The sequence below is a fragment of the Trichoderma virens genome (genome assembly GCF_000170995.1).
Source record: "Trichoderma virens Gv29-8 chromosome Unknown TRIVIscaffold_79, whole genome shotgun sequence".
Taxonomy (NCBI): domain Eukaryota; kingdom Fungi; phylum Ascomycota; class Sordariomycetes; order Hypocreales; family Hypocreaceae; genus Trichoderma; species Trichoderma virens.
Genome location: NW_014013670.1, coordinates 186,159 through 205,853, shown reverse-complemented (window position 1 = coordinate 205,853; position 19,695 = coordinate 186,159). Strand labels below are relative to the sequence as shown.

General features: G+C 45.3%; 7 protein-coding genes across 7 annotated transcripts; 5 read left to right on the top strand and 2 right to left on the bottom strand.

The window, feature by feature from the left end:
* Nucleotides 1-261: 261 nt before the first annotated feature.
* TRIVIDRAFT_69027 (ankyrin repeat protein) lies at nucleotides 262-1,323 on the top strand (the record flags this gene model as incomplete). The annotated part of the gene is made up of 1 exon (XM_014099217.1): nucleotides 262-1,323. The coding sequence occupies one exon, from the start codon at nucleotides 262-264 to the stop codon at nucleotides 1,321-1,323; it is 1,062 nt and encodes a 353-aa protein (XP_013954692.1).
* A 3,656-nt stretch (nucleotides 1,324-4,979) lies between these two features.
* On the top strand, nucleotides 4,980-6,251 carry TRIVIDRAFT_192732 (uncharacterized protein; the record flags this gene model as incomplete). The annotated part of the gene is made up of 4 exons (XM_014099216.1): nucleotides 4,980-5,066; nucleotides 5,132-5,550; nucleotides 5,608-5,936; nucleotides 6,166-6,251. 4 exons carry the CDS (start codon nucleotides 4,980-4,982, stop codon nucleotides 6,249-6,251), a joined length of 921 nt encoding a protein of 306 aa, XP_013954691.1.
* Nucleotides 6,252-6,337: 86 nt separating this feature from the next.
* Nucleotides 6,338-9,299, bottom strand: TRIVIDRAFT_209622 (uncharacterized protein; the record flags this gene model as incomplete). The annotated part of the gene is made up of 6 exons (XM_014099215.1): nucleotides 6,338-7,168; nucleotides 7,224-7,797; nucleotides 7,887-8,218; nucleotides 8,397-8,859; nucleotides 8,909-8,966; nucleotides 9,249-9,299. The coding sequence occupies 6 exons, from the start codon at nucleotides 9,297-9,299 to the stop codon at nucleotides 6,619-6,621; spliced, it is 2,028 nt and encodes a 675-aa protein (XP_013954690.1).
* Nucleotides 9,300-9,730: 431 nt separating this feature from the next.
* On the top strand, nucleotides 9,731-10,790 carry TRIVIDRAFT_69024 (uncharacterized protein; the record flags this gene model as incomplete). The annotated part of the gene is made up of 3 exons (XM_014099214.1): nucleotides 9,731-9,862; nucleotides 9,918-10,127; nucleotides 10,185-10,790. The coding sequence occupies 3 exons, from the start codon at nucleotides 9,731-9,733 to the stop codon at nucleotides 10,788-10,790; spliced, it is 948 nt and encodes a 315-aa protein (XP_013954689.1).
* A 3,134-nt stretch (nucleotides 10,791-13,924) lies between these two features.
* TRIVIDRAFT_154462 (uncharacterized protein) lies at nucleotides 13,925-14,644 on the top strand (the record flags this gene model as incomplete). Its single annotated transcript, XM_014099213.1, has 3 exons — nucleotides 13,925-14,100; nucleotides 14,150-14,450; nucleotides 14,507-14,644. The coding sequence occupies 3 exons, from the start codon at nucleotides 13,925-13,927 to the stop codon at nucleotides 14,642-14,644; spliced, it is 615 nt and encodes a 204-aa protein (XP_013954688.1).
* Nucleotides 14,645-14,779: 135 nt separating this feature from the next.
* On the bottom strand, nucleotides 14,780-15,603 carry TRIVIDRAFT_69022 (uncharacterized protein; the record flags this gene model as incomplete). Its single annotated transcript, XM_014099212.1, has 3 exons — nucleotides 14,780-15,302; nucleotides 15,353-15,416; nucleotides 15,459-15,603. The coding sequence occupies 3 exons, from the start codon at nucleotides 15,601-15,603 to the stop codon at nucleotides 14,780-14,782; spliced, it is 732 nt and encodes a 243-aa protein (XP_013954687.1).
* Nucleotides 15,604-18,561: 2,958 nt separating this feature from the next.
* On the top strand, nucleotides 18,562-19,386 carry TRIVIDRAFT_223807 (uncharacterized protein; the record flags this gene model as incomplete). The annotated part of the gene is made up of 1 exon (XM_014099211.1): nucleotides 18,562-19,386. The coding sequence occupies one exon, from the start codon at nucleotides 18,562-18,564 to the stop codon at nucleotides 19,384-19,386; it is 825 nt and encodes a 274-aa protein (XP_013954686.1).
* Nucleotides 19,387-19,695: the final 309 nt, after the last annotated feature.

The window sequence follows — 19,695 nt, the reverse complement described above, 5'->3', positions numbered from 1 at the left end:
ATCTCGATGCGCGCATCCGTTATTTCATTTGGCAAAAGGCGAGGGAAATCGTCATAGCAAAGGCGCGCAATGTCATTGACGATAAGCTGCCTAATACATGCCGAAGGATTCGCAAGTGCACGTGTTAACAAAGAGAGGGGATTGTCAGATAACTCAACTAACCCATTGAGCCCACCCGTTATCTATAACCTTCCTTTCCCCAGTTTTGGCTAAAGTCTCGCGACGCAAAGCCTTCTACGGTTGCAAACTGTACTCGAAATCATGATGACAGAAACGAATGTCGAGGCTCCATTGGCCGCGACACCACAGCACCGAATATTCCTGTCCCCACTGGATGCTGCCTGGGACCCTTCGTTGCCCACTGAAGACAATGATGAATACTGCTGGACACCTCTGCAGCTCGCTGCTAGAAGTGGAGACGTACAGATGGTGCGGGAGATCCTCGCCTTAAACTCCTCAGCTGTGAACGACCCTCCACGTGGTTACTATGGCCAAACGGCGTTACAAGCTGCCTGCATGCAGGGACATGAAGAGATTGTAAGATGTTTACTTGATGCTGGAGCCGATGTCCACTTCTGTGGCGGTAATAACTTCCAGCGCACTGGGCTTCAGATTGCCTGTGGGCAGGGGAGTGAAACTATTGTTCAAATGCTTCTGGCAGCGGGTTCAGAGATCAACATGAGTCCAGCGACGAACCATGGCATTCGTGTGTTGACACAAACCTACCAAACACCTCATTCTGCGCCTAAAACCTTTGCCGTCGCTCGGTACAATGGGAGAACTGCACTGCAAGGAGCGTCAGAACGCGGACATCGTAGCATCGTGAAGCTGCTCCTGGAACTTGGGGCAGAGGTAAATGCTCCTCCGTCACCCATTGCCGGTCGCACCGCATTGCAGGCAGCATCTGGAGGGGGGTTTGGAGCAATCGTGCAGCTGCTGCTGGAACATGGCGCGCAGGTAAATGCCCCATCGGCTAGATACAAAGGAATCACGGCTCTTCAGGGAGCATGCTTGCAGGGCAACCCTGAAATTGTAGAGCTGCTGCTCGAGTCCGGTGCTGATGTGGGGGCAGGAGGAGGAGGGTTCAATGGCGACGGAACAGCTTTGCACGCAGCCGCTGAGAAGGGATACATTGAGATTGTGAAAAAGCTTGTTGACATCGGCGCGGACGTTAATTCAAGTTGCAACCGCAGAGGACAGACTCCAATCCAGGGTGCTATGTCTGGCGGACATGAAGAGGTGGTCAAATATCTCCGAGACATGGGCGCTGTGGGTAGGACTGGGGGAGGCATCTTCATTTTCAATCATTCAGCTGGCCAGTAAAAGCCGATTGCGGGTGAGCTTATGCCTAGGAGAATGCCAATGGGTGCAGATTCTGCTGGAGTACTCTACATCAATTGGAAGATAAAATATTTCGTCGCTAATAATTTAGCAATACCAACAGCGAGCGTCACCCGCGGCTTTGGAATCTCGCGGAATCTCTCACTCAGCTTGTTTATGAAGGAGCACTTGGATCTTGCGATCAAGGCCAGCGAATGTGTCAGGGTTTGTTCGAGATGTTTTAGCGCCAGATTGTCGTACGAATTCCCTTGACGGCGGGCTCTCGGTGTGAACCGGCTCTCCCGGAATCCGGATAAGCGGTTGATGGCACGGGGTCCTTCAACAGTTGCCATTATATTACATACTAGCACTAAGAAGTATAAGCGTCAGTTTCATGGTTACATATGCAATTAGCAGCAGTCGTAGTAGGTTGGTGCCAGAGTCTGCATTTCATACCTGTATGTATTTTTCGAACGATACAAAGCACAAAGCGCGGCTTTGAGTCCCTTGGCATAATCAGTACAGGAGCATATGAAACGCGTGGGGCGCTGTGATTGTGTTTAGCTTCTACATCTACTAGCATGATACAGGGGTTTGGGCGTGGAGTGCCGAGCAATCTCGTATTTCGGCTTTGTCCCTCCACCAATTAAAACCCTTCAGGCAACAAGCTTACCAGTGAACCAACAACATATGGTGGCCCTTGTCATGAACACGGGGGGACACTCAAGCTGTATGGAGTACGGAGTACAAATTACACAATAGGGGTGGGCTTGTATTACTAGCTGCCACTCAAACTGTGAGAGTCAGGTGCCCTATTCCTTCCGAAGCAATCTACTTACGGTAGCAGGATAGATTAAGATATTGAAAACCAAGTTCAAGACTATACAAAGTTAATCACGCTCGGATAATTTATAGAACAACATCAGCTACCCTATATGCCAGTGCGATGTATCATATTGTAGCACTTATAGATGCTATGCATATAGCTGACCTACGGAGTATATACACGTAGATCTCCTCGGACAAAAAGAGTCAATGACGTAATTGGACCCGACGGGAGATTTTGCCGTCGAGGTAGTACTACCTTCTCTATTAGATCCTCATACGGCATTGCCGTTGCCATTGTTGCAACAGAGAATGAAAATACTTTATACGAAGTATCTGACCGTCAAAGCGAATATCTCGTGGCCACTACAGATAGCTCTTCTTTACTGTTTCGCTCATGTGATGGTTGACTCGTTCTCCTGATTGGAGAATATATAGAATATAGAATAGGCAAAATACTGTGCGCACATTGCTACCCTACAACTATGAACAATATGGGTAATTTGGGGGGTAGCAGAAAGGCAACATTACAGCTGATGGATGCAGACATTGAATTAGGGCCGATTGTTCAGTCGTTACTCCCTCCTATTTGGACGAGTGAACAGATACCGAGGATACATTAGCCTCTGTGAGGATTTCAACAAAATTCACAACAGTCGAACTCCGAATAGTAACATAAACATACATTTCTTATAATTCCGAATAAGTCGATGGCTCATTGGATCAATGGCGAATAACTCTGCGTATGTTCAGCAATTTCCCGCCGCCATATCACTCTAATCTTAAATAGGGTGCTGTTATGCAATTCAAAATAGGGTGCTGTTATGCAATTCAAAATGTGGTATAATAAGAGCCAATACCGATTGAAAGCTGAGAACAATAATCAGACCATTATTGTGACCCCCAAGTAGATAATATATACATTGGTGAAACTGAAGAAATAACCTTGATCAGCCTCTTGATGGATTTGTATCGATACGTTGAGAGGTATTTTGTAATGTTGAAGGCGCTCTGTGATATATTTGTGATAATATCCCCCCCTGTTTGCCACAACACCGTTATAACTCCATTTACCAAATCCCATTACGTGAAGTAGCAAGGCGCTTGAAACTACACCATGAGTATTTCGTTGGTCATGACATTTGGATCACTGGGCTGTGAATTAGGATATGGATCCTTGTTTGAAGCATTTGTACATATTGTTCGGAATCCCTTTATTTTATTTCTTTTATTATCTGATTACTAAACGTCCGTAGTAATATCGTTTCAATACGGATCGCAACCTTCATTTTCAAGCTCGTTTATTATGGTAGAACTTGGGTGTAGGTCATATTGAAGGGAGAGAACTCAGGTGACATGCAGTGTCTTCCCTTCTGACCAGTTCCCTATTCTTCGCCCTGTTTTCCTTTGAAGACGCATGCTTGGACTTTTCCTGTATCAATCGCTAATATACATACGCCGTAACTACATGGTGGAACTCTGAAAATATACAAGTATTGGCGGCTTTTTTGTACCAACACTTTTTACTGTTTCGAGATTTTGCTTCCGGCGCCAATGTCAAAAAAACGGGCCTGGCAGCTAAACTCGTAATGACAGGCGCAAGGGTCCAGCTTGGCACGATCAAAAAAGTAATCCGTAAGAATCACGGTTCGATGCCAAATTTTAGCCAGTTTCACGGAGAGAGGTGCCTAAGCGCTAACGAGCAATCACTGCAAATCTCTCCAAGATGGAAGCGCTAATTCCGGGCGACATGTTTGTGTCTTCTGAAACGGGCCGACCAGAGGCGCGTAGAGAGGTTGCATACCCAGTGGTTGTATACTGCGATGCGAAAGGATTTCTCCTTTTACAAGGTAGTTGGTGTGTAAGTAATGCAAGCGAGGCAGTCTCGTGAGGTTTGCTGATCTTACGGATCATCGACCTGCCCGTTGCGTTGGTGAGATTTCTGGGCACGCCCGTTCGGCATTTGAAAAAAGACGTAGCAGCTGGAAGGCCGAAAATGCCTGGTCCGTCGCCATGGATGTCGCTGGCCGCTGCACGAACGATCAGGTACGGACCAGGCGGTAAAGCTATGCTAGTTCGATGCTTATTTTATTCCATGTTTTGCTAGACAGGGTAAATGAAGCGAAGCTTCTGTATGGCGGTGGAGTTTATCTGTGGGTATCACTCTCTCCAGCTCGTTTCGTTTCGAAACACTTGGTGTCACATCGATAGTAAGTGTCTGCAAGTGTCCGCATTCTGGCTCCTAGGCATCAGAGTAAGGAGCTACTGCGGCCTGGCGGCATTCTGAAATCCATGACGCTCAAAGAAACATCCCGGCGGCTAATTACTCGTCAGGAGCTGCGCCTTTATTGGTGCTATACTCCACGCCGACGGCCGTACAGGGCCCTACAATTTCGGTACCGTTTCGCTGGGCAGGTTACATGCGAGTCTAAAAGAAGGAAGAGAAAAACTTAGAGATGACCTTGAAAGGGGCAGCGACCCAAGTGGTCCGTATTTGGAACAGCCTCATGGGGTGATAGATTGGCAGATCTTTAGTCTTTTTGGACTGCCCATGTCAAGTTTTGGCCCATGGCAGATGCCCCATTTGCTGAGATCAGTTCCTGGCTAGCCTCTGAGTTGGGATCTATTAGGCAAGATAGGTCTCTCAGGAGCATAGGATAGTACAGAGTGCAACTATATAAGGAACTCACTATCTCGTCTATCCATCAACTTTTCTATCATCAAATCAGTTCGAAGCAAGACTTCCACTGTTCGTTCCTTCCATTCTTTTTGTCCCATTCGTTCAAATATTCATTTATTCATTCAACCAATTTCAATTCTTAAGACTGTCAAACATGTTTTGGTCAATTCCCGTTGCGCTGGCTCTCGCCTCTGGGGCTTCTGCCCACACTTCCGCCTTTGTTAAGGGCATGTACTGCGAGGTTTGTGCAGTCCCTTTGTCCCTCTCCTTTCCATCACCAGAGAAAGTCTGACTGAGTTTATCTAGGGCGGTCCTGATCCTAACAACTACAACGCCAACTCAAACACTCCTGTGAACCCTCTTTGGGACCTTCCATTCGAGAAGTGGTGGATGCAAGCCGACCGTGGCTGCGACAAGGCTCCTCCTCCTAACGGTGCCTCCCTTGCTCTGCCTGCTGGTGGCAAGTTCACTGTTGAGCTCGCCCACAACCAGGCTCAGACCACCTTGTCCTACAACGGACAGTACGCTGGCGAGTGGCCTGATGGCCAGAACCACCCCGAGGACTGGCACGGTCCTGGCAGCCCTCCTGACTGCATTCAGGACGATGGTGCTATGCACACCAACAACCAGACCATGGCTGCTGGTACTGCCTGGGCCATTTCCTACAACTCGGACATCTCTAAGGTGACCATGGACAACCTGGTTGTCTTCTCTGTCCTTGAGCAGTAAGTCTAGAATCCTGGCTCTTTAAATTACACCCTTGAAACTAAATTCGATAATAGCACTCCATGGAAGCGTATTGCTACCTATGATGTTCCCAAGGATCTTCCTGCTTGCCCTGCAGGTGGCTGCTACTGTGCTTGGCTCTGGGTCCCCACCGGCTGTGGTCAACCCAACATGTACATGTCCAACTTCCGATGCCACGTTACCAACACCACTTCCACCAAGAAGCTTGCCCCGGCTCAACCTCCTACCTGGTGTGGTGGCGATTCATCCAAGTGCCTCCCTGGTGCTAAGCAGATGATTGCTTGGAACCAGGCTACCGGCAACAACGTTCAGGTCCCCAACGGCGCTTCTCCCGGCTACAACATCAACATGGGCTTTGCTCCCGGTGCGCAAAACGACATCTTTGTGGCGGGCTCTAGCAGCAGCTCTACGAGCACCGGAAGCACCAGCACTGGCAATGCTGCCACTGGTTCTGATAACGCTTCCAGCCCTTCAAACAACACCACTACCACCCCTGGCGGTTCTTGCTCTTCCACCCACTGATTCTAGCAGTCAATATATTTCTTCCTATTCTTGTTAATATTCTTTTGCTACCCTGTATATATAAGCTTTAGGGTATCAAATATTACTATTTGGACTTTTTTCCATTCTGGAATTTTTTGTTTGCAACGAAGCCATCAATTTGTGTCATGTGAAGTAGTCGATATCCCAGCATATGATGAATAAACTGTACAGATTAAGCTTGGTAAAGGGGATCACAACTGAAGCCTAGAGTTCGTTTACATTGAAGAAACATAAAGGTACTAGATAGTGGAGTTGTTTATGCATGGTGATTATTGTATAGGCCGACTCCGTGCTCTCGTTTTAATAAGCTCGCCTTCAATTCTCAGCAATGCCAAAGAGAACTATGTGGTAGCATATAATATGCTATATGTCTACTCCTTCTCCATGCATTATAGTATCAGAAACTACCTTCTGCCGATTTCATCCAACTTGCACTCTTTTTCGACCGGAATCAGCTGTTATATCGTCATGCTTGACTTCAGACGAGGAAGGTAACAAAAGAATCATTGCCCAATAGTATCCATTCCAATAAGACTTGCTCCCCAGTTGAGCGATGGAAGCTGCATATCACTTATAGGGTTCCCGAAATCTCCCAGCTCGAAGTCTGGTATGTTGATAAAGGGTCCAAACGGGTAATCCTCCATTGGTGGTATATCGGAAAGGTCTTGGCTCAAAGTTGCAACTTGGTCAATTAACAAATCGGTGCCATCAAAATTTCCTATGCCGTGGCACTCAGGAGAATGATCAAGCGGAGTGCGAGTAGCATGTAGTGGATCTGAATTTCGCAACCGTTGTGTTGTCCTGGTCTGGATAGTCGATGTAGAAGTAGCTCGCGCGTCTCGAACTTTGTCAATGTTTCGCTCTCCCATCTGCCATAGATTCCTAAGCAGTTGACTATATCTGTGACTGATGTGGAATTTATCTGATGCGGCCCCGTCTAATACTGATATGAAGTTGAGAACCAACGCCGCGGTTTCTTGACGGCGTCGTGAGGGTTGAAAAGCTCCAGCGCGATCTGCCCTGTGCAGAAAAACTGCCGCATAAACACCATATCTTCCGGGCCTAGTAAGTTAAAATGAACCTCAAGAGTTAAGGCTGAATAGCTTACAAGTAGTAGCGATATGGTAAATAGCATAACTCTTGTCGGGGATTGAAATCAGTCATCAATTTCAGGGTATTTGTGGCCGCTGTAATAGCATCCCAAACGTATCGCCCGTCAGGAGAATTCATGATGCCTTTAGCAAATGGCCTGGAAGACGATTTAATTGAGGTATTGTGCGCCGACATTCTGGTGAGAACAGCTTGGAACGAAAATGCGTTTACATAAAGGCACAGGTATTCGTAAGCCAGAGATAAAGAACACTTCACTTTGAGAGATACTGTAAGATCGCTCCAAGTAGCATGCCAATTCATTGCTGCGCGTTGGAAATCGTCAAGATAGCGACTGTAATCTCCATCATGGACCATTGCCAACGTCCGCTTCGGCGAGGAGTATAGGATGGCTTGAGCGTTATGCATGAGCTGTGTCAGCTCCATGATTGCTTGGTGAGCAGAGGCATAATCTTCTTGACCACCATTGGAGGTAGGCTGTAAGCTAGGAAAGTCCTTTGCAGTGAAGCGTGTTGAAAGAGATGGGCCGCGGGACCAAAAGGACTGGCCCAAGCGAACAGATATTTGTCGATCTGCTATATAAACAACTTTTTTAAAAAGAAAAAAAAGGAAAAGATTGAAGTTAGACAAGGGTTCAACTAAATTCATTTATTTCACTCACATGTCCATATTAACCGTTTGTGTTCCGCCTGTTCCTTTGTCTCCTGTGCAACAACATTGGGAAAGGCGCCTTGATCCAGGCGCATCAGGTAGGCTTGTCGGACAGCTAGGCCGACGAGTGACCACGATGTTCTATCTTCAATAAACATGCTTTTGTTTTCGTTCGAGGCCGATTGCGTTAATTCAATGTGGGGAAGCCATTCCGATAACAACAACAGACTCTCAACTGTTCGGGATCTCAGTATCCAAGGATGCCCTAGAAGCACCTCAAGCAGCAGCTTCTGGGTGTAATCCCAACAATATCGATGGATGAGGGAATGGTTTGTGGAGTCTCTAGAAGCAATCGTTAAAATAACTGTAAGAAGAAAGAAATCCGATTTGAGAATTTTGTCAATGCCAGATTGCCCAAGCATATACGCTGGCACAATTGGACAATAAGAATGATAGTTATGGGAATACCTGCCCTCGATTAGTCGCGAAACTGACTTATCTCTAGTTAATGCCGACTGACAGGTGCAGCAACTCGGATATGTTGCTATGATGAACTAGTCCCCTCTGAACTAGCTCATACTCGTCAACAAATACAGCATTCGATGGTCCACGTAAAAGAACATCGCGCCCCTCCTCGCTTGGCAATACAGATGATATCATCTCTTTAGACTTCTCCGATTGGGCGAGTATATGTAGGGCATCTGAAGGATTCCTAAGCTCGGAGGCGAGTTGCTCGTCAATAATTTCTTCATTTAACACATCGAAGTTACGATCCAACTCCTTCTCAATTGACCTGGTCGTTCTCGTCGGCGCGTCTGAGGTGGGCTGTGAAGCCTTGCGACTCTTTGTGGGTTTCTTGCTCGGCTCATATCTCCGAAAATTCCCACCTCGGCGGGACTCAGCCAGCACGCACTCACTATCCGATTCAAAACAAGACACGCAAGGGATCTTTCTTGGCTCTCCGATGCCACCACTAAGACGACCTGGAGTTAGAGACATTCTCTCAATGTCGTGCTAATTTGGGCTGCTTACAGATCGCATTTTGTCTTCCGGCGGCGGCATCTGACGCATGCGCGGTAAGATCGCTTTCCTGTGCTAATCGTCATTCTTTGATACCTTCGGTATCGGTAACAGAATATACGTGTTTAAGCAGCACAGTATGGAGTAACGTGACAGCATAAAGGCTGAGTTAATCGATTGTCGGCATCGGCAAATGATGTGTAAAAGTTGCATCGGCTGTAGACGGGCCAGATATACCGAAATCGGCCCCCCAAGCTACAAAACCACGGCTCCGAGCAGGAAGCACTCCATGCGGGGTAGTGGGTTGACTTGGTGGGGTGTCAACTGTCAGAGGCTCTATAATATTCCGTACCTCCTCCCCATCTTGTGTAGCTGTGGCGGCAGAGGCATTTGGCATTGTCATCTTGCAGGCTGCCGTAGTTAGTACTGAATCCCGATCTCGTGATAAAATTTTATATATGGGGATTTTCTTTGCGAGTCTGTTATGCGTATGAGATGACATTTAAAACGCATGCTCTACATTTTTTATTGGTGAAGCATGGCGGTGGCAACGAATCGGCATGGGCTACATCGGCTATAGACGGATTCTCTCCGTCCACCTAGCAACATAATCATGAAATGGTGCACCCCCTTCTCGAGAGGGCATACCAATCATATATATATATATTGACGTTGGCTCATGGTTATACACATATATGTAAAGCAAGCAGCCGCGGTGCATCTCCTACGATCTGGTGCCATTTGCAATCCCGACCAGACATCACTTACGAACTGCGTTTCTGTATTTGCTACATTTTAAGTAATACTTATTTCCATCCATTCTACCTGATAAAAATGGTTGCTGCAATCAGCGGTTTCAAACTCACTGAAATTAGCCCTGGCTTTGGTGCTGAAATATGTGGTTTCAATGCTGCGGACGATATGACGGAGGAGAATTTTCGCCGTCTACATGAAATCATTACTACGGTACTTGATCGACTTGCACAATCATGAGACATAGTTTCCGCTAACTTGAAATTAGTATGGGGTTGTAATTATACGCGAATCCCAATTAACGGACGAAACTCACATCAAGCTGGCTCGTATGTTTGGAGAGCTAGATGACGTCAAACCATATGTCGCTGCTGGACGGAAGAATCGACTCAAATATGACGAACTCTTTGATGTTAGCAACATCGAACTAGACGGTACTATCGTTGACCCGAGCAGTCCTCGCGGGCAGGCAAATAAGGTATGTATGAATTCGATATGGTCTATACAAATCGTCGTATCAACCTTTAGAGCACAGGGGAATGGCCTATTTCACGTCGACTCTAGCTTCAATCCTCGCCGGGCTGGATATTCTCTCTTGCTTGCTCACGAACTACCGCCTGCGGGCACAGGCGGTAAAACAGCATTTGCAGATACAAGGACTGCATTCGACGAACTGGATAACGACATAAAACAAGACCTCTTGGCAAACGATTATGTTGCGGCGCATTCTATTCTACACTCCAAGAAACTTGCTGCTCCTGATTATTTTGCAAATGTTGATCCTACTCAACATCCAATGGGCCGGCACAAGATGGTTCAACGACACGAGAGATCCGGCCGAATGAATCTCTACATCGCAGCGCACATACACCACATTGAAAACGTCAGCGAAGAAGCATCAAAGACTCTCTTTGACAAAGTTTTCAGTCATGCAACACAACCGAAATACGTCATCGAGGTTGAATGGAAGCAGCCTGGAGACTTGGTTATTTGGGATAATACTTGCACAATGCACCGTGTAGTAACCGGACCATTTAGTACCAAGTATAAGAGAGACATGCGGCGCGCAACTGTCCATGACTCTAGTAGTACCGCGTGGGGACTAAATGAGCATTCAGATGTGCGACAAGGTTTGCCATAAGTGCTTTTAAAAGATGGGGAGAATCTGCCCTAGTCTAATATGCAATTATGATGCAAATACGGGTTTAGCTTTATTTTGAGAAACCGATTGATACAAACAAAGATGGTTGTACTAGAATGTAGAATGTAAGCAGTGAGATAGTATTTGTCTACAGTCGTTTTTCCTACAATATAACTACCGAATGGAGACCTGTCTCTTATCCCGCTATGGACTATGTGTTACCCAGATAGGAGTGAATAGAACAAATAATGCAAGACGCCGATTTAAGAATTATGGTGGTTAAGAATATTTCCTTACGCAATGCATGGGGTTGCAGTGTATGTGTTTAGTGAAGGGTGAGACGATAATAGTTAATAGCTTGGGAGTTGAAGCAGCCGACTGAAAGAAGTTAATACACTTATTATTTAGTGCTGAGTAAAGAAAATATAAATGGTATAATGGGAGTGTTTTTGCTTTTAACCGCAGAATATAAGTATCTGCGGCACAAGTTGTTACCAGCCATGTGGCTGAAGTTAAGCTACTCGTTCTCGCGAAAACCATGGTAGGTGATGCCAACACTGAAAATGTTTAACGTGACGTAGCGCTGAAGGTCGTATGTAACGCCATACTATCAGCCGGCCTGACCAGTGCCTATCAGTTATAGATAATGTAGCAGAAAATCTTGAATTGTCCATTTACAGATGGAGAAAAGCCTATATACACCAGTCTTGTGTGAACATGCCAATACTAATACTAGCGTAGTTTTGGCGCTTCACAGTTTCTGGACGAACATGAGGTGGGATGCCAATCTGAGCATGAATCCATAGTAGCCTTCATCAATCTTGAGGGCATCACTAGAAATTGGCCCGAAAACGTAGATTTCCTTGGTGGTGGCATTGGCAATAGAATCAACCTCGGCAATCTCACAGGGAAGAATCGCAAGTCCAAGAGCCGAGTTAGCGGCAAAGAGGCCAGAGGCAATGGCGGTAGAAAAAAACACATTGAGAGTGTGTTGAGGTTGGATTTATTTGAAAGTTTGAGGATACTTGTGTGCAAGATTAAGTGAACCTGCTGGCTTAAAGATGTAATGATGATGAAATATCAAAAGAAACAGCTTTCGGGGAACATGTAACTTATTTATACTTCATTTATACATTAGTTTGTCTACTTTGCTGTCATCATCAATCTTCTACTCAGTGTCTCAATTTCTTGGATCCCGAACCTAGTCCCAACGCGCTCTTGCTGAAGGCCTGCAGAGAGCGGGACAAAGAAATTATCGCTCAAGTGCTACTACGCGCCACTACAGAATGCCCCTCTATTCCGAATAGTGAGATAATTCACAACAGCTATAATCCGACGTGAGAGGGTGAAGCTGCTGGATTGGCTACCAAGTGTATCGGGTCTTAATGTCAAGTAATTTAGCACCCTATCATCCCATTTTAAGTGGATTTTAACCTAGCATGCATTGGCATTGTGCAAGAAAGTGGATAAAGTCACCCAATGGTGTGGTTTCTCCCTCATTAATCTCGTCTGCCCGTCCCTGCTTCTGATGCTGCTAATTCATCCTGTTCGAATCGTATCCCTTGTTATGGTTTAGGGCAGCTTATTTTATGCGCCGAAGCTCTTATAGCTTTATTTGGCCTAACATGCCTATCTGGGCAGCAAAGCACACTCTAATCAGGCTTGTGGCTGGAGACGGCAGAGACAGGACTGTAAATTCATGCGTAACTTTTTCATTTGTTGAAAGAGAGCGGCCCATTTTTCATCAATGATGAACGGATATCATCTAGGGTGCATTTTCCCATGAACTGTGAACAAGGGGAAAGACAATTCTCAACCAAAATGCAGAGGATGCCCAGTCCCAGAGGAGGGGATACTGAACATGTCCGCTCGGAAGCAACACAGCCCTTTGAATGGACATTCCGAAATTATCCTTGGGGCGGCTCGCTGCAATGCCGTGGCTATGTAAGCTCCTATGTGCATTCTTCTGTCACATTTAAACGTATGCGCCACAACAACATCGAAAGGAATCCAGTGAATTCGTAGCGGTTGCGTCGCGTGATGAACATATGATCATTCCCAATAACACATCTAGTTGGATATGAGTGTATACACAAATTATATTCATGATTGAGTAAATTGAGTACCAGGCACCATCGGGTTTCATGTCTTATAATATACTGTCTTCGGCAAATTGGCAAGTCTTAGGATTTATTTCTGATCAAGTACGAAGAGTATGTCATCAATTACCGCCATAATGTACGGAGTATGTGCCAAGACTACACGCTCGGATTTCGCCGAGCTATCTGACTCAACACGGCCGTGGTAGCCGAAAGAGCTGTAGCGCTTTCTTCGCCACTCAGCGGGCCTGAGGAGTAACCAGCTAAAGAGAACGAACTTTGACGATCACGACCGAATTCGCCTGACTAACAATCCTTTCAAGGAGGCAGCATTTGTAGCCCTTAAATTGAGAAAACATACGCTGAACGGAAAAGTGTATAAAGAAACTTGGAAGGTGGAGTCTGGCATCGGGCAAAAAGCTAGATCGACTTATTGGACGTACTAATAGATTAGATCTCAGCATGTCCTCGTCCACCGATGATGTCTAAATACATGTTAAAACAAGCATTTACCCTCAAGAGAAATTTTTTTTTCTCTCTTTACAATTTCATTACCATCAACTGCTTGAACAAATATTTTAGTACAAATATTTTAGTAAAGCATCACTGGTACGCATAAATACATATTTCCCCTTTTCAAACCGACCCCAAAGTATGCGTATTCCTACCCCGTTTCAGAGTTGGCCACACCCCACTGAGCAAATCGGCATTGCCTAATTGGGAAGCAATTGAACGCTTTTCCAACCCATTGGCCCACATCGCGGCAGAGGCTTCGACGCTTCGAAGTGAATTAGATTCCACAAAGAGTCTGAAATAGGCAGGATTTAGACGCGCTGGAGATAGGAGACGATCATTTGATGGCGCAGCCTCATTCATGTCGCATGGGATTACGTGTCTGTTTTAACAAAATGAGTATATATGAACGTGTCTAGCTCTGCTTCATGTTCATCTCAACGCCAAACTTTCAACAGCTCAACAGCGCCTCAACACTCGCTTTAAGAAACATTCTATTTCCTTCATCCATTAAAGTCAACAATGCTCTTCATTCAGATCTTCCTAGCTGCCGCTGTTACGGTGCCTGTCATTGCGGCCAAAGTTCCAAAATGCACTCCATTTCCCTCAACAATGATCGAATACTCATCGGGCTTCAAGCAGCCAAAGCCACCTTTGGTGCAACCTGAGTTTACAACAAATTTTGTCCAACATAAGTGGTCAGTAGGCAACCCGATTTAGCATTACATTCACTTACACTAGATGTAGGGACGAGACGCTGTCTCACATCATGACTGGATACATTGACAACTCCCCTGCCAAGGGCATCGTTCGTGTCAATGAGGCATATGACGATGCTCCAGCTTCATCAGTTTTCAACTATGCCAATGTGACAAAAGATGGTCTGGTGGATAATGTGATGACTATCTACAACGGAACGAAGCCATACGTGTGGCAAGGTTATGTCAATTCCAATTATCCTATCTTTGAGCAAGATTTCCTCGTCAAGAACGATGCTGTCTTTGGAGGACTTGTGACAAGGCAGTTTACAGAGGGTAGTGTAGCGTCTGTAAGTATTTCTCTATTATACATCTCAATAGTATAGTCGGCTAACTCATGCAATAGTGGAACATTATGTACCAAGGAGCTATCCCGGTCACGATCTACGTCAATACGTGCAACGAGATTGTTGGATATGATTACTTCTCTCCTGGTAGGCGTACACGTGTTGTCACTGATTTCTTCAATATCCAGATCAGCTAAATGCTGTCATCTAAAGGGTGCAAACCGGCACAGATAAAGAAAGTGTCAAGAAAGGGTTACCGGCATCACTGTAGATAATGTTTCTTTCTCTCATATGTCTAAGTCCGTATCGTATGGTCTCTCTACATAGTAAACTTAGTTGAGCATTAATTTAACCCCAACCTCTTCATCTTTATACTGCCAGAATTCGGATAGATCAGTCTGAATCCTTTCCGCCACAACAAAGCCGCTGTTATATACTCGATTGAGCAGATTTCGCACTTTATCTCTTTGCCACTCAGTTTCAGAATGTGCTCCCGCCATTCGCAAAGGAAATAAGAGAATAGCACCTGGAATGTTTGAAGTTTTAAGGATCTGATCGCACAAATATGCAATCGCCGCAACATATGCATCAATCTCCAATTGGTTCAATTGAGGAATCGTCCCAGCTTGCCAACAGGTGTAGTAGGTGAAGTTTTTGCAGTGGAAAAGCCGAACCGCATGATGATTTGCAAGAGCAAGTTGAGTAAAGGGGTCCACAACATCCGACCGTAGAGAGACATCATCGTACCAGTCGCTTATTCTGTGATGTAGTTCGGTCCCTTCGCGAGCTAGTGTCACGATTGTGGGATTGAAAAGTCTTGCTTCTTCGGGTATGCTTTCAATCTGTTCAAAAAGTCTACATTGCGTTATTATGATGCCAAATAAGGTTTCATATTTCTTACTTACTGCTTGCTGAACGCTGATGTTTGGATCATCAGCTCGGTGATGCTCGCCATGAAATCTGGAGCTTCTGCATGTCTGTGATTTGCGCTGTTGTGCAACCTCCACTTACTCTCAGATAAAAAGGTAGAGTCTCCGTACAAAACTGTTCTATTCGCCTCAAGCACTCGAAATGCGTTCAAAAGTCTCTGCTGCAGCGTCGAGCCGTGGGCATCTGGGCCTGCTATCTGCAAAACTTTTGAGGTTCCATAGAACATATGTTTTGCCCATCCTTCTCCAGATGATTCCGACATCAACTAATTTTATCTTAGCCAAATTGATCGTTTTTAGGTGATGCGATAATCTCACCTCGAATAGTCCCAGCAAAAATGTGCTCCATGCCACATCTTCGCACACCGCAGCGTCACTTGTTTGCAGTCGCTGTTGGAGTGATTGTAATGAACGACTGTATGAACGGTATGCAATCCATTGCGGTGACTCTCTTTTGGTGGATGACCTGATTGAAGCGCGTCTACTTGCGTCAAGGGCCCCAATTGCGATGGCCAAGTCTCGCAATGAAGGCGACGTCTGCATCAACGGTACTAAATCTCGCGATATATGGGTGAAATCTCTAGTAAACTGACATCGAAGTAGTGATGCGGCAAAGCTGCCTAAGTATAAATCACTGTTGTGCGTCTGTATATGTAGAGATAGCGTTGCAGGTGCTGCTATGGGTTGCTGTGGTGGCGTATATTTCACAAACTTGACATTGACTGTTGTTGGAGCAGTAGCTGAAGACGTAACCTGTGGACTGCATAACTTCTTGGTGCGTTTGCAGTATTCACATGGAAACCCGCCTTGGCACTGTTGGTAGTAGAGTTATTACCCTTGAAAGTCATCAATTATTTGAATTAGATTGCGAACCTTTATTTGCCTTTTGGCACAGGCCTGGCAGCGGGTAACTCTCTTCCGCTTATCTAGAGGACCGACTGCGCGTTTCATTATGCAAAGACTAGTCCTCCTAGCTAGGCTGAGTAATTTTAAACTGTTTGTGCAATAAGGCAGCGACGGTTGCTTAAAATCATATATTAGCATTAAGTAGAAATAAGCGAGTTTTGGTAGGTTGGCCCCTTGTGTGTACGGGCCAATTTCTTCCCTGTTAATAGAGCTACCTACAAGAGGCACAATACTCTGTTGGAGGCACGTATGTAATTGGCTGTAGCTTCAACTTATTACCTAGTAATTTCTGGGTAGTTACACTAGTCAGCAAATACGTCTGTACAAGTATACCAATTACGAGATGCCTAGAAGATTGACACTCTTGAGTGTTTTGTCTGAGGTCATCTTTTTTTGTGAAGGTTCCAGGCGGTTAGGAATACCCTTACCATGAGGCACATCTGTGTAGAATTCTGATGCTTGTGGATGAAGAGCCAGATTGGAAAGATCAGCGGCAGCTAAGTTTGGAATAACTGTTCGCCATTCGACGCTGCTCTATTGAGGTAAAAGAAGTTGCTCTCTGGCAAGCGATTATTATTAGGCTCGAGTCAAATTCGTCACCAAGCTCAATCCTGCAGATTGAATTAGCGTCGAGCCATTGATGACGTTACTAAGCAAAACTTCAAGAATAACGCCTCTTTTGTGGAGATGCTTATTTTCGCACGTTAAGGCAGTTTAAACCAAAGGAAGCATAAAAGCCCGAAAGATGTAGACTAATTCTGGAGAACCCATCTCGCGGAATTATGGAAACAGAGAACGCCGAATCGGAGCATCAAAATCTGGCTTAACCTACGTGCAGGGGGATGTGTGTCACGAGGCATCCCACTGTTCTTTAGCCTTGCCCAAGAATGAAGAATGGCATTGTCAGCTATAGCAAGTTCGGGCTAACTGACGATGGTATCTTCTTTACCAACTTGATGATTTTGCGCAACCATTCGCAAGCTGTAGCAACTTAGAAATCTTATTGACGGTGTCTCATTTGGCGAGATTCAGCTTAGAAGGAAGGGGCTAATTTCATTGCCCAGGCCCTTCACTTCTACTCTCCTCTCACTAATTATTTCATTACTGAAGAAAAAATTAGAGACGCCGCATAAATTAAGTACTACCATCGACTATGGTCATTATTCCAGAAATCGATAGACTCAAAATCCCAAAAGAGCTGCATTTAATATGGTCATCATTAGCAAGTTTTAAGAAACGGCTTGTAATCCACCTTCTTCCGTATTCCTGCTAATGAAAGACTTTTAGTAGCTTGGTAAAGCTTCTGAATAATCCCATATGATTAATGTTACAGTTAAATCATACAAGATAATTGACAGCCAGCGCGCCGTTATCAACGCCATTCCTATTGTCAGTGGGGGCACTCCCAAAATTTCGCAGCTGTGGTACATCGAGTATTGGTCCTTGCTGAAAACACGGTCGTCGACATTTTCGCAGTTGTAAAGGCGGCCAGTGACGTATGAGATATGGGCGATATGCTGTTCATTGCCTTATAGACCGTCGAGCTACCAGCGAGAGTGTTTCTGAGACCGGCGATAGTTCCTCCATCAGTTCCATCAATTCCTTCAATACCACAGGTGGAGTTATTATTGGAGTTAATACTCAAGCGCATTGACAGAAACACCTTTCATGATCTTGCTGACAATAAAGAATAGCAATAATTCAACTACACAAACCAATTGTCCCTAATTGATTCAACTATTTATGTCTTCTAATCACCTTGAACACCTCATTATTGCGCGATGAGTATCGTCACTCTTTGATTAGCGCATGATCTCTGTTGCAATACCTCTGACACAGGCTATCATTGGGCCTTGAAGATAGAGAAGTTAATTGATCGGTAGTTCCTGCAATTGAGACATGCTAAAGGCTACTTGCTCGGTAATAGGCTATACTCTAATCCTATCTTGACTATGCATAGCCTACCTGATTTACTTGTCTCCGCGCAGTTCAGGGGCTCTTGGATACAACCATTACTGCAAGATGGCAATCGGTTATCCATTTTCCAAGGGTTGAGGACCAAATTCACAATGCCTATACATCCATAAATATAAAAAGAAAAAGACCTCAACTATGATGAGTGAATGACTCTCTTCATCGTCATTTTGTCATTACTAATTGTCAGCATGGCGGTTCAGGCCCACATCTTTCGTAGCATAGCCATGCTTTCTTTTCTGCTTACAACTGTGTCCTCTTTTGCTTCGTCGCAATCATTAGGTAACTATATTCCACTCTACGACATGTTACCCCCAACGCCAGATCTCCCGAATCCGACATTTTCGGGGACGACTCGGATCAATAATGTCGATCTTTGGTATGCCTTATTTGGACCACCACTGGCATGCGGGCGAACCCCGGTAGTTTTTCAGCATGGCGGCAAGATCAATTCCAACTGGTGGGGCCTCCAGATCAAACATATTGCTGGAGGGGGTCACCCTGTTATTGCAATCGATACAAGAGCTCATGGCCGCTCAAACGATGACCCGGAGGTACCGCTCTCATACGACTTATTCGCAAACGATACAGTGGCTCTTCTTGAATATCTCAAGGTGTCCAAGGCTGCGATTGTTGGCTGGTCCGATGGCGCCAATACTGCTCTCTCCCTAGCGATGCGCTATGGCGAAAAAGTTGATCGCGCATTTATCTTTGGTGCCAATTATCAGCCTGACCAAGCTAATGTTACGGGCATCCTGGGAATGCCTTTCTTGGCTGATTTGCAGAGCAGGATGAGGAGCGAATACGAGGCTTTGTCTCCACATCCAGACAAGTTTGACGAATTCATGGGTAAAATGACCACGATGCAAGGCACACTTCCGGACTGGAATGATGAATCTTTCGCCCAAATTAAGACACTCTTTCAAGATTCCGGTCACGCGCCTATTATATGGATTGCGGATGGTGATTCAGAGGAAGTGGTCCAGCGGCGAGTTGCGGGTGAAATAAGAGATATGATTTGGGGATCTAGCCTCGTTGTAATGCCACGTGTTGGACACTTTGGCCCTCTTCAGGACCCTGATACGTTCAACGCCGTCCTCGACCAATGGCTTGCAGATTCTCGCCGCTAGTGGTAGATAGCCATAGATGTTAGGTTATCAATGCTATATCCATTAAGAGCGTTGATGAGTCCCATGTAACTATGTTAGATACCATTTCTATTGTATCGTTAAGCGAGATTAATAATACGGTTTGGAATGCCAAGAAAAGGTTAGCGTTAAGAATAGAGCTTATGTGTCGCTACAATGTAATCGCGTCTCTATATAGATTTAGTATCTTATTCGCGTACTGTTCTGAATTCTAGGTCATCTATGTAACAAGAGGCCTCTTCCTGCGTTTCCTCCCGGAAATACATGATATACTAGGTAGTTACCAGTATA